This window comes from Cannabis sativa, chromosome 8 (genome assembly GCF_029168945.1).
Source record: "Cannabis sativa cultivar Pink pepper isolate KNU-18-1 chromosome 8, ASM2916894v1, whole genome shotgun sequence".
NCBI classification, from domain to species: domain Eukaryota; kingdom Viridiplantae; phylum Streptophyta; class Magnoliopsida; order Rosales; family Cannabaceae; genus Cannabis; species Cannabis sativa.
The window spans coordinates 24,431,852-24,444,390 of record NC_083608.1 but is presented as its reverse complement, the minus strand read 5'-3'; the positions used below and the strand labels follow the sequence as shown (position 1 = coordinate 24,444,390).

The following is a 12,539-nucleotide window of genomic DNA, read 5'->3' as shown; positions in this document are numbered from 1 at the left end:
TCCATTTTTATAAAAATTGTTGAAAAAAATAGCCTTTAAGGGCTCGTTTGGTACGACGCATAAGAGTTGTATTGTATTAAATAATAAATAACACTATGTTTGGATAAAACAATGTATTGTATTAATTATTACGACCAAAAATTTTAATACAATGTGTTTTGTATTATTTAATACATAACAAATGGTCCGTATTAGCTTGTATTATAATATTTAGTCAACACCAATCTCCAATCTGGACCTGGGACCCGGATCCGCACCCCGGCTTCCGGTCCCGACTCGGACTCCGACCTAGGACCCAGACCCACATCCGGGACCCAAATTAAATAATACTAATACAATATATTAATACAAATCAATACCAAACATAGTATTGTATTAAATAATACTAATACAATACAATATAATTCAACATAATACAATACAATACTGCGTACCAAACGAGCCCTAAAAGTCTAAAATTGTAGTAGTGTTTGTTCTTTGCTCGTCTAGTCTAATTATTAAGCATATGGTGCATGATTGTGGGCACCTAACACAATTTTCTTATTACTGTTATTTGTAATTCTAATTCTTTTTCGTTGACTTAAACTAAGAGGTTCTTTTGTATTCTTGTCTAAGAAAATCTTTTTAGCTTTCCCCACTTTGTTCTAGGTTATTCTAGACTATTCCTAGTACAGAATTCTTTTAATAATATTAACTAGACAAATTGTGTGTGTTTACCATTAAGTTAAAACGTTTGTGCTTATCTTTAAACAATGATTAGGTCAATTGTGGTCAAAAAAGCATTGACCTTTCCAAACTGGACAAATATACTTGTAACACAAGAAGAGTTCGAACCATTAAGCCCTTCTTACACAAGGAGAGTGCTTACATACTACTAGGCCATTCACAGTTCCAATAAACTACTCCCTCTCTTCCAATTATGTTTCACCACGTAGCCATAATCTGTTACACTGGCTTGTGCTACAAGGTTTCACCTCTACGTATAACTATAAATATGGGCACAATGGATGGTCATATAATGAGTGAGAACACTAATTAATACCCATATCAATCAGTTCAGTCCAAGGGTGAAATATAAAATTGATATGGGATCAAATACTACAATTCAGTTGTATGGATTTTCTTGTTTTGATCAGATCAATGATGAAGCAATAGTCAAGAAGTTTTTGGAGAAATATAGTGGAGAAGGAACTGTATGTGGTGTTGAGATCGGTCAGTCAAGGGCACATAATGCCGCTCATGCAAATGTTCACTTCACTGACTTTGCAAGTGCTGAAAAAATATTGTCCATGGCAAATGATCGCGAATTATGGTATGGTAATTCGTGTCTCAAAGCTTGGGAGCTGAACAGAGAAAACGTTTCGAAGCCGAAAGCTGTGTTGTGGAACATGGATCAGAACATAATAATGTACTTTGGATGTCAGGTTTCAAAGGAAATGTTCTCTGTTCTGTGGAAAACAAAGAATGTGAGTATGAAATTCAGAACAAGACTGCGAAAGATGAGCCTCTACTTCTATTTTGTTTATTCTTCTGTTGAGTATAAGCTTGAGCTCTCTCATAAAAGTATATGGCAAATTGAGTTGCACCGCCCATTGGGACAAACCACAATGTTTCTTGTCCTTCAGGTTTGTTTTAAGATGTATATAAATTCTTCTAGACATTGCTATTAGTACTCATTTTTGTATGTTCAATGTTGTTAGAAGTATTAATCCTTGCTATCTTGAAGTTCATTAGATTAAAATGACTAACTAGCTTTCATTATCTTTCCTTTTCTCCTTTATGTCTACTAGTTACTTGGTGCCCCTCGAATTTATAAGAGAGAAGAGTCTGTTTTAAACAACTTTAAGGACAGGTCTGGTAGCAGCTGGATAAGGGATGTTGATTTCACTGAATCAGGCTGCATTGGGCAATCATCTGCCATATGCTTGGAAATCCCAACCACTGCTCATCTTCCGAATTTGCGCAACAACTTCATTTACTATAAAGAAGATGAAAGCCAATTTCTTTTAAAGAAAGTTTCTCCATTCTCTTCCAACTCTTACCTTGTTCCCATGGTACTTCCACCTGAAGAAATTAACTTGCCATACAAGATTTTGTTCAAGATAAACTCCTTAGTTCAACAAGGATGTCTTCCTGGAGAGACACTTGGTCTCGAGTTTTTTCAGTTAGTCGATCCAAGTAGAATAAAGATTGAATACATAGAGTCTGCGCTTGACAAACTCTTTCAACGCAAGGAATGCTGCTACGAGCCACTTAAATGGATTACTAAACAATATAAGAAGTACAAAAAGAGTGGATGGATTCCTAAATTACATTTAGATAAAGATTTAGTGTACTTACACCAGGTTCAAATAACACCCACAAAAGTTTACTTCACTGGTCCTGAGCCTGAGGGAAAACTCTGCAATAGCGTGTTGTGTAATTATCCAAATGATATCGAAAACTTTCTTCGTGTCACTTTTGTTGATGAAGACTTCGATAAGATGCATTGGAATGATTTTTCGACGAGTCCAAGTTCTTCAAATGAGAAAAAGTGCACAAGAGTTTATGATAGGATACTTATCATTTTGAGAGAAGGTATAGTTATTGGTGATAAGAAATTCGAGTTTCTTGGCTTCTCATCAAGTGAGAAACATGATATGTCAGCTTTGATGTTTGCTTCGAGAGAAGGGCTTAGTGCAGAAGATATCAAGAATTGGATGCTCGGTGTGTTGTTAACAAAATAGCTCTGACCAACAGAATTGAAAGCTACCACCATCTGGTCTTTGAATCTATCATCATTGGTGAATTGCAAAGCAGAGACTTCCCCTGTTTCCTGTTAAGCCAAATAATTTTTAAGCATCTGTTGTGAATCTTAAGTAAAATGAATGTCATATGTAACTATTAGAATATGTGAATCTTAGGTTGTTCTATTGTATAAAATTATAAATATAGATATTTTGTAACAGTAGCTGTAAGAAAGGTGTCTAGTCAAGAAAAACTATATTAAATGGTCTTAAATAGTACACTTCAGTAATTTGATGTATATGAATTGTCATTTGCCAGTCAACTACACATTTCATCAATCTTTTTTTATATATTGGAGAGTTAGAAAAAAAAAAAGTAGGAATAAAAACAATTCTAACATATTAGCCCTCGTTGAATGTCAACTATAAGCAATCTATGAGTAATTCGACTTTGATAAGCCTTCTTAAGACCAAAGACACCTTCAGCCATATTGAAATTCAAAGGAGAAACTACATTTGTTAACAAAAGTAACAAAACTCAAAACCCACATGTTTCCATCCACTACCAGAGTCCAAATACTGGAGTGTCCCCTTCCAAAATCACTTTCATCTTTTCTTGTTCAGCTATAGTCTTCAGAAGCCGATCAAGGTATAATAGCCATTAGCAAAAACTTGAGCAGCCATGGGAGTAACAAACTTTGATACAATAAAAGCAGAACTTTCTATTATAATGTTGGGAACAAAATTATGCATGAGAACACCCTTCTTTAATACACATTAGATCACCTAGGTAATCTAATGTCATGTTAGAAGGGATGTGATGAACATATGAACAAAATTTGTTTCTTAAAAATCATTTTATCAATTTTTTAGAGAGAATGACTCCCACCCTCACACTGAAACCGAACTCCCTACATTAACACCTATAAGGACTTAGGACTTAGGAGTCGAATATAAAAGATACTCATCCAATTGTGCAATAGGAAAATGATAGACCCCCACTCACATTTGTTTATTCCTGAAGGTCTAAGCAACACAAGGGTAAGGTACCGGCAACAGCAGGGTGTTAGCTCTGTGAGTTTGTTGAGATAATTGGTTAGTTGAGTTAGACTTAGGCGTGGCTGTGGTATTCGGTACATGCCAGGGAAGCAATAAAACTAGTCTTGAGAGTTTAATATCAGTTTGTTCTTCCTATTTTGCTATTTGTTTGCTACTGTTTGGTTTTATTTCTGCAATAATCAGTTGGCAGTTAAGCTATTTTCAAGAGACTTCTTGTCATGAATCAAAAAACTATTGTCATCAAGAAAATACATAATTTGATTAGAGTGGCATCAGCAAAATATAGTTCTCTAAATTTATGATAATCAAATTCAACACTATAGAAGAATGATCAGAATCACAACCAAAGAAACATAGAAACAATTCAGGTCAGGACACAGAGCACCCTGTCCAATCTTTCCTCAACAAGAATTTTGGCCATCGATAGACCATGTCCTTATGCAAACAAGAAATCTTCATCCTTCTATTTTATTAGACGAAACAATACTATTCAGAGACAGAAGCGCCCAAAGCTTTATCCAACTGTTGCTGTATGATAATTATAAAAGTTCCATACATTCATTCATATGTTGAAATATAAAAACTAGAAGCATTTTCAAGTAGTTGGCATAAATGGAGGTTGTCTAATTGAAAGTTAAGAATAGAGTTATGATATGAATCTTAACAAAACTGCTTTGAGTGCCAGCCTGGTGATTTTGAAAGCCAGAGCACATAAGATGAAAGAGAGCAAGGCATCTCAATGCTAATTGGGAAAAAGCATCAAACAAAAGAGCATAAACACAAAAACATAATTAAATATACATATTTATATAAAATAATATTGCTACCACACAACCTTAGTCAAATGCAACAATAGTCAAAGGAAACTAAATTTCCTACACCATTTAGTGCAAGTGCAACTATATCAAATACTGAATTGCTTCAAAAGTAAACAGATTTTTTGAAATTTACTGCAGTTAGACATAACTACTGCCTATATCTTGGTACATAATTCCAGATCAAACATTAATTATTCAACAAGATGGCTCATTTACCTTCAACTGAAACCAAAGTCTTCACATATGAAAAATCCCAACGCCCTATTCTTCCAAACTCCGAAACTGTAAGATTTCTCAGCAATTGGCTGTCGAGGTTGTACGAGACTAACCCACCATCAATTCCTTCCAACAGGAGCTCATCACTCTTCCAGAATGTCCATGGAGTCACAATGTTCACCAGTGGTCCAACAACTAGTTTCTTTATCCAAAAACAAGACCCCTTAACACCTCCATGGCAGTCATCCAATACCCAAACTTCAATAGAAATTGAAATTGAAACCCCTCTATTTTCAGGATACGAAAACAAAGCAACAGATTCATTCCAAACAGCTAATTTAAGGCGATCGAATTGAAGACTATCTGGCAACGGTATGTTGCGAAACACCTCACCAAATACATCAAAAGAAATGATAAAGTACTTACGAGCCCACATAGACCAATAGAAAACTCCATTGCAGAAAACTTGCTTGTCACGAGATGGAAAGCGATTGAACTCCAAATGAATCTCAATCTCTCTCCAAGAATCACTGCCCATACTGTACATATCAGCTCTGGGTTTCGGATTCTCTATCCTATCAGGAAGAAACCTATCGATCCCGAACCTAATGACCTTGTAGTCATTTGCTCTAGAATCATAGCAAAATCCTGCTCCTAACACAACAAAGCCATCATTAGATAGACAAGGTTTTGGAAGAGTCCTGCATTCCTTGATTGCAGGGTTGCATAACATTACAGTTTGATAATAATCAGCAATACAAATGATTCCATTACAGTGAGACCCCAACACACTAGCCATATCCAACTCAGCTGAAGGAATGGGTAAATCAAAATCTTCACTTACGTAATTTAGGCGATCACTCGTGTTATCATCATTAAATATAGTAAGCATTGAGTACAGTTCAAAAGGACCCAAAAATTCCAATCTCGGATCTGGGCAATAACCAGGTCGATGGCAACAGAAAACTAAATTTGTAGCAGAAGACAACAACTTGTTGTTGATATTGCGAAGATGCTTGTTCACGAAAATTGAGTTTTTGACAAGTGATTTGATAAGACCATACCAGGATTTACTCACACATTTGAAACTTATTAAAGAATCAGGAGGTAGCCATGAAAATATTTCCTCCAATACAGCCTCCGGCATATCACTGCATCCCCTCACCATAGCTATGCTTGCTTTAAATTAAAGACTACAAATAAAAAAGAAAGACCCACTTAAAATAACACAAGAAAAATCCAAAATATTAAGCCCCATCTGAATTTAGATCGAGGTTTCGCCATCAAGATAATAAGAAATCTGATTGTGTCTCCTGCGCATTCCTAGCTGGAAAGACAAGTTTGTGTTCTTGCAATTATTTAGTTTGTTTAATATGATTAGGGATGCCATTGCTGTTTCTTCCTACAGTCTTGCTGCTTTTGCTACGGAGAATATATTATTATATTTGGCTTTCTTTCTGTTGAGTTGATCTGCCCTTTTGTCTTTAACTTTCATTTTTGAGTTTTATAGTTTATATTATTAATAGACTAGAAGTAATTTTATGTTATGTATTGGTTTGGAATCTTTGGATAAGTGTTGTTGCATGGTTTTTTAAGAGTTTATTTTTGCTCAAACATACTTCATGTGTAACTTGGATCATTGTTTTTTTCTTTTTTTTTCATAACGTTTAACGGTTCAAGTGATCTTGTTTGATGCACAAATTCTGAGATGATTTTTCTCACCTATTAATTTACGTATTATTTTACCTTAATAACCATTCACTTTCATGAGGATCCTTCTAAATTCGATATTCTTGAACACATCATACTCTCAAAAAATGTAAAAGTTTTATAATTTTTATGTGTTTAAACTACTAATTTATCTTACCTAGCATAATTGATTGCAAGCAATAAACAAACAATATAACCGGTGAGACCCATCGTTCATCAAAAGTACACATGCAAAACACTATAATGATGAGAATTTATTGCACTTTGCACAATTTTAATAATTTCTTAAAATTATATATTAACAAAAATTGATTTATTAATTAAGAATAAAGTTTCAAGCATAATATATATTTTTTTAATTTTTTTTATCAATAATATAAAATTATGTAATATGTTTATATAACATATTTTTTTCATTAGCACAAATATTAACTATAATACAATATAAATAAAAATGCAATTCACAAAAAATTATTTATAATAATTAAAAGTTATCAAAAATATAAATTCATTTTAAATGAATCAGATATTAATAATAATTAATAAAAATATTAATTATTATAAATTACACATTAGATAATTTTAAAAATTATAAATAATTAATTAAAAACATAAAAGAATGGTAAAAGAAATAATTTTATACATAAACATCTAAATTATTAAATACATATTATTATAGAGTATAGATTAGATTGAGTAAGACTGATATAATCAATTACTCCAGAAGGAGAATAAATACAATTTTTGGACAAATTAAAAAAAAAAAAGAAAAGCTCAAGATAAAAGTGCTCTTTTATCACTATCGTTTGATAATAGTGATGACGTGATTGAGCTTTGGACACCACCTGCAACAAACAACATCAAGATTAATGTAGATGCGACACTCTTTCAACAAGACAACTCATACGGCTACGGATTAGTGGCGAGGGATCACTTTGGCAAGGTCATAGAGGCCAAAACATGTCACTGCAATGGTTCCTATCCTATTGAAGTAGTGGAAGCTTTGGGCATCAAGGGAGTTCTCAGTTGGATAAAGAATAAGGAATGGCATAATGTTGAGCTTGAGTTTGACAGTCTTCTATCTGCGAAAGCAATTAGAAGCAACCAAAAGATGTCTTCTACTTTTTGTATTATTATAGAGGATTGTCATTTGTTATTTTCTCATTTAAAGGATGTTAATTTACGTTTTGTTAAACGATCAGCAAATCGTGCTGCCCATGCTATTGCTAGGCATTCTCGATTTATTCCTGGTGGTTGCATTTTAGAGCAAGTTATCTGGCCTGATTTGAGGGATATCTTGTATTTTGAATGCTATTGAAAGGATAATGATATCCCTTAAGAGAGCCATGAACCTTGGATTACATTATCAAAAATTTCTAACTGTACTTGAAGGATACAATGATGCAGACTTGAATACTATACTGAATAAATCCAAAGCAACAAATAGCTATATTTTTAACATAGTTGGTGGCGTTGTTTCTCGGAAGTCAAAGAAACAAACTATTTTAGCACAATTCATCATGGAGTCTTAAATGATAGCACTAGCCTCTACTAGTGGGAAAACAGGTTGACTAAGAAGCCTATTAGCTGAGATCTCTTTATGGGAAAGATCGATACCACTATGTTGATCCAGTACGATAGTGTACCGCGACTATTGCAAAAATACAAAATCATTATTATAATGGTAAGAAATGACAAATACGTTGTAAGCACATCACTATTAGAGAGTTTCTCTTAATAAGAGATGTTAGAGTAGATCATGTATGCACTGATGACAATTTAACAAATCCTTTGACAAAAGGACTAGCTAGAGAAAAAGTTCATAAAACTTTGAAATGAATGAGACTATTTCCCTTAGAAAGATGAGTCATTCATAATGGTAACCCAACCTAAAGACTAGAGATCCCAATAATTAGGTTCAACGGGTAATAACAAGTTATGAGGTGATGTGTTGATCATGCTATTTTTATATGAGAAGCATGAAGTCCTGAATCGATAAGAGGATGAGTTAATAGAAACTCTTAATGAGATATATTCTCTATGTTGAGTGGAGTACCGAGCTGCAGGGGTATTCTTGATAGACTCACCTATGTGAATGTAGAAGTGGGGTCACTGTTAGGTTATTTTTAGTAGTAATTTTAGATTAAGTTTAGTATATTTTTAATTGAGTTTTAATCATGTTTGGAGTATTTTTACGCTTGTTATCTTTTATTTTTTCAGATTTAAAATAGAAGAAGATTAGAAAAATATCAGAGAAAAAGATGGGAAAAAAGATAAAAATATCATGATATTTATAATAGAGAAAATTGTGCAAGCTGAAACTTCAAGCCTGAATTCGACGATGTTCTGATTAGATTTTGGAAAAAGTCAAAACATAAAAGTTCTATATCTCTCTTTTATCTTTCCGGAACATCTTGAATTGTCCGATTCCGAGCAATATTGAGAGAGTTATGGCCAAAATACTATCAGTCGACGCAGCAGAAAAATCGCTTCCAACACGGGCCGCGGCATGGCTTTAGCATGCCGCGGCCCGCCTCCCTAAACAGCACAAAAATCGTATTTTTCTCTCACGTGGGTGTTGGGGGTTTCCTAGTTCGAATAGGCATTTAACATGTGCGTTTTTCCATCTTTTTAGGCCCTGAATGCATATATAAAGAGCAGAAGAGAGTTGATTTCATGAAGCAATTTCAGAGAGAAGAAGTGAGAGTTCAGATACAGAGTAGAGAGATCAGCTGCAATACTGGAGACATACTGCTCAGGGTTTTTCAGCATTCTTCTTTTCTTCTCTTCTTTATTTTTCATCTCTTTTCTATCAGTTAATATGTGTATTTGTGTTTCATTGAACATGAGTAACTAAACACTTTAATTAGGGTTAGATGGATATTGTTTAACATTGTTTTATGGTTTTAATATGATTTATTTTCCCCCTAATTTCTATGTATTCTATTTTATTTGTGCTTAATTACTTTTAATTGTCTGGCCACCAATTAACTGTTTATGATTTTGATGCGAGATCTGAGAAGTGAGTGTCAAATATGCTATAGTAAAATAGAACTGAATTTCGATATAGGACGAGAGTACCTATATAGTTTAGATAGCTTATAGGGTTTCTGTGTTTAATGCCTGTTGCATGTTAAATTTATCACGAGAGTAGAAAGTTTGCATGTAATTGAGGTTTATATATCTGAGAAGACTATAAATTACCTTAGTAAACCTGCTATTGCATAGGAATTAATTATTAGGAAAATAATCATATTAGACCATATTCAATAAAAACAATTGAAATCGACACCCTAGTTTATTAACTATTAATTTTCTCGAATCGTTGCTTCCAACTCTTTTTCTTATACTTCATTGTTTTTCCTATCTTTTATTTAATCAAATAGAAGTAAAAGTTTAATTTTAACGTACTTAACTCCACTCCCTGTGGGATCGACCTCACTCCTAGTGAGTCTACTACTTGAAACGATACGTACACTTGCGTGTGCTAAATATCGCAACAGTCACTTCCTATAAAATTTGGGACAAAATTTCTAGAGTGTACACTATACTGGGATAGACGTGCATGGTCATTAATGCACAGGCTTTTCTGAATACACCCTTGAAAGATTGGTGTGTGGTATTGTTGGAAATTATTTTACCAGGATCTTAGATCTACTCACAAGTATGTTGATTAACACCCTAAATATGAACTTTCTAAAACGATGAAATAAACACATATAAAGTTTAGTTTACCTTACATTGGGTGCAGCGGAATATGATGACTCCTTCCGTTCAGATATCTAGCCCTTGATTCCTTTCTGTAGCAGAGCATTATCAATATCTGAACCTGGATCTCTTTCTCTGATTCTTTAGTGCTGAAACTCCTTCTTGTTGAAAGTCTTTCTTCACGATCTTCCTCACTATGATTGAGGTATCACTTGATGTGTGTGGGCACTACTCTAACACTAAGAATTTCGAAATTCAAGGAAGAAGAGAGAGAGAGTGGGGTCGGCCAAAGATAGGGAGAGAGAGAGAGACTCAGTTTTTTCTGAATGAAAAGTGAGAAGAAAAATGTAATTTTCCTGAAGCCTTCACTATCTATTTATAGCATTCCACTAGGGTTAGGTTTGAATTATTTGGCATTAAAATAATGAAAATATCAGAGGGAAAACCCTACAAAAGTGGCCGACCATGCATAGTGGATTTGGGCCTCACTTTTTGCAATTTTGCAGTTTTTTCTTTTATGCATCTGATTTTCTCAAAAATGCCAATTTTCTAATTCAACCATTTAAATGTCAATTCTAAATATTTAATAACTATAAATAATTATTAAATAATATTGTCATTTATCATATTTATTAATTGAACCATACAAAGTATCATAATTAACAAATATGCCCCTAAAACTCTTTCTTTACAATTTCGCCCTTACTTAGTGAAAAATTTACAAATAGATATAGTCTAATTTGAGAATTATAATTGATTAAAAAAAACATTTATATGAGTCTTACAAGCAATATTATCTCAACTAGTGCGGGGACCATGGGTCTATATAACCGAGCTTCCAATAAGCAGATCAAGAATTTATTACTAAAATTCACTAACTTATTAATTTTTCGTTGAACCCACGTATAGAACTTAGAATTGCACTCTCAGTATATAGAATGCTCTATATGTTCCACCATATAGACACATCATTAGTTATCCATTGTTATAATCCTAATTTGATCAATGATCCTCTATATGAATGATCTACACTGTAAAGGGATTAGATTACCGTTACACCCTACAATGTATTTAATCCTTAAAACACTTAGCCCCGTATAAATGATATTTCAGCTTATGTGAAATGAGATCTCCACCATTTATTTTCGTTTGGTCAAGCTCGAAGGAGATCATCCTTTACTTACTATTCGCCAGATAGAAGCGATAGATTCCATGTTTATGTTAGCACTCCCACTCAATTACACTACCGTGTTCCCAAAATGTACGTATCACCCTGACTTAAAAGTAGGCTTAACTAACAAATCAAAGAACACGAATAGTCTCTTGAGATTGAGCCTAATCATAACAGGATTAAGATCATTTGATCTAGGATCAACTAGGCGATATTGACTTGAATAGATATTACGGTAAGTTTAATAAATCTAAGTCAAAGTTCAATATCGGTCCCTTCCGATGCATACTCCATGCATCCAACCTGAGCTTTACTTTAACCAATGCTTTGGAAAGAACATAACATTTCTCCAAATGCAAGTAAACTCTTGTTGTAGATTATCATATCAGTAAAACCCTGTGTTTGATAAATCTAGGAAACTTTATTCACATAGTCATGTTTACTTTCCAATGTGTTGACAGCACAATAAACAGGATCAAGTATGTGATAAGGGTTTCAGATGAATTTATATATTATGTACATATAATCATGAAATAAATCATGTGAACCATGCAACATTAAATGTTATTTCTGATCTATATTAATAAGTAAATCTGATTATATTGAAATGAGTTTTATTTAGGGCATAAAACCCAACAGGTAGGATGTTAGAGATAAAGTTTAAGACTTCGAGTCACTCTAGTAAAATTTAAATCATATTCACTACGTAAAAATTCAAATCGAAAGATATCTTTGTTTAAGCATTGTCTTTTAGTTTTGTAATATTGCTCGAGAAAATGTTTTTTTAAAATTTCAAGTGGGTGATTGTTGGAACTATAGTTAAAATTTTACAAAATATATAAGAATGAAGTGTGTATGATAGTGCATTGAGTCTCACATGGGATATGAACACTTCTTTGAAAGTTTATATAAGGGATAACTATGAGATTTGAGTTTGGGCACTAGGAGTCACCCAGTTTTGTGCGCATGTGTGAGGACTCACACACCGAACCATCACACGCGCGTGCGCCGTCGCCACCGAACCGTGTTGAGCCGAGCTGGGAGATTGATTGTGATGTCACTTTATTTTTTACCAAAAAATTATTTAATAAAATAAATATTTTTTATTTATTACTTAATTAATGTTAATTA

General features: G+C 33.5%; 2 protein-coding genes across 3 annotated transcripts; one reads left to right on the top strand and one right to left on the bottom strand.

Annotated features, from left to right (window-relative positions):
- The first annotated feature begins 870 nt into the window (after positions 1–870).
- On the top strand, positions 871–2,726 carry LOC115701262 (RNA-dependent RNA polymerase 1). The gene is made up of 2 exons (XM_030629012.2): positions 871–1,625; positions 1,791–2,726. Exons 1-2 carry the CDS (start codon positions 1,086–1,088, stop codon positions 2,724–2,726), a joined length of 1,476 nt encoding a protein of 491 aa, XP_030484872.2. The 5' UTR covers positions 871–1,085.
- On the bottom strand, positions 2,135–6,329 carry LOC115701264 (F-box/kelch-repeat protein At3g06240). Of its 2 annotated transcripts, none has more exons than XM_030629013.2 (2): positions 4,820–6,328; positions 2,135–2,815 (listed from the first exon to the last, which is right to left on the bottom strand). In XM_030629013.2, the coding sequence occupies exons 1-2, from the start codon at positions 5,985–5,987 to the stop codon at positions 2,778–2,780; spliced, it is 1,206 nt and encodes a 401-aa protein (XP_030484873.2). In that variant the 5' UTR covers positions 5,988–6,328; the 3' UTR covers positions 2,135–2,777. The 2 variants fall into 2 exon arrangements, with proteins under 2 accessions (XP_030484873.2, XP_060958606.1); XM_061102623.1 differs by lacking the exon at positions 2,135–2,815 and adding an exon at positions 4,058–4,313 and having other exon boundaries at positions 4,820–6,329.
- Between the last annotated feature and the right edge of the window lie 6,210 nt (positions 6,330–12,539).

Excerpts from the sequence above, each read along its gene's own strand:
- LOC115701262 (XM_030629012.2), top strand. The coding sequence starts at position 1,086 with ATGGGATCAAATACTACAATTCAGTTGTATGGATTTTCTTGTTTTGAT. Across the intron at positions 1,626-1,790 it reads CAATGTTTCTTGTCCTTCAG|TTACTTGGTGCCCCTCGAAT; the intron begins GTTTGTTTTAAG and ends TATGTCTACTAG.
- LOC115701264 (XM_030629013.2), bottom strand. The coding sequence starts at position 5,987 with ATGGTGAGGGGATGCAGTGATATGCCGGAGGCTGTATTGGAGGAAATA. Across the intron at positions 2,816-4,819 it reads GACTTTGGTTTCAGTTGAAG|GAAACAGGGGAAGTCTCTGC; the intron begins GTAAATGAGCCA and ends TTGGCTTAACAG.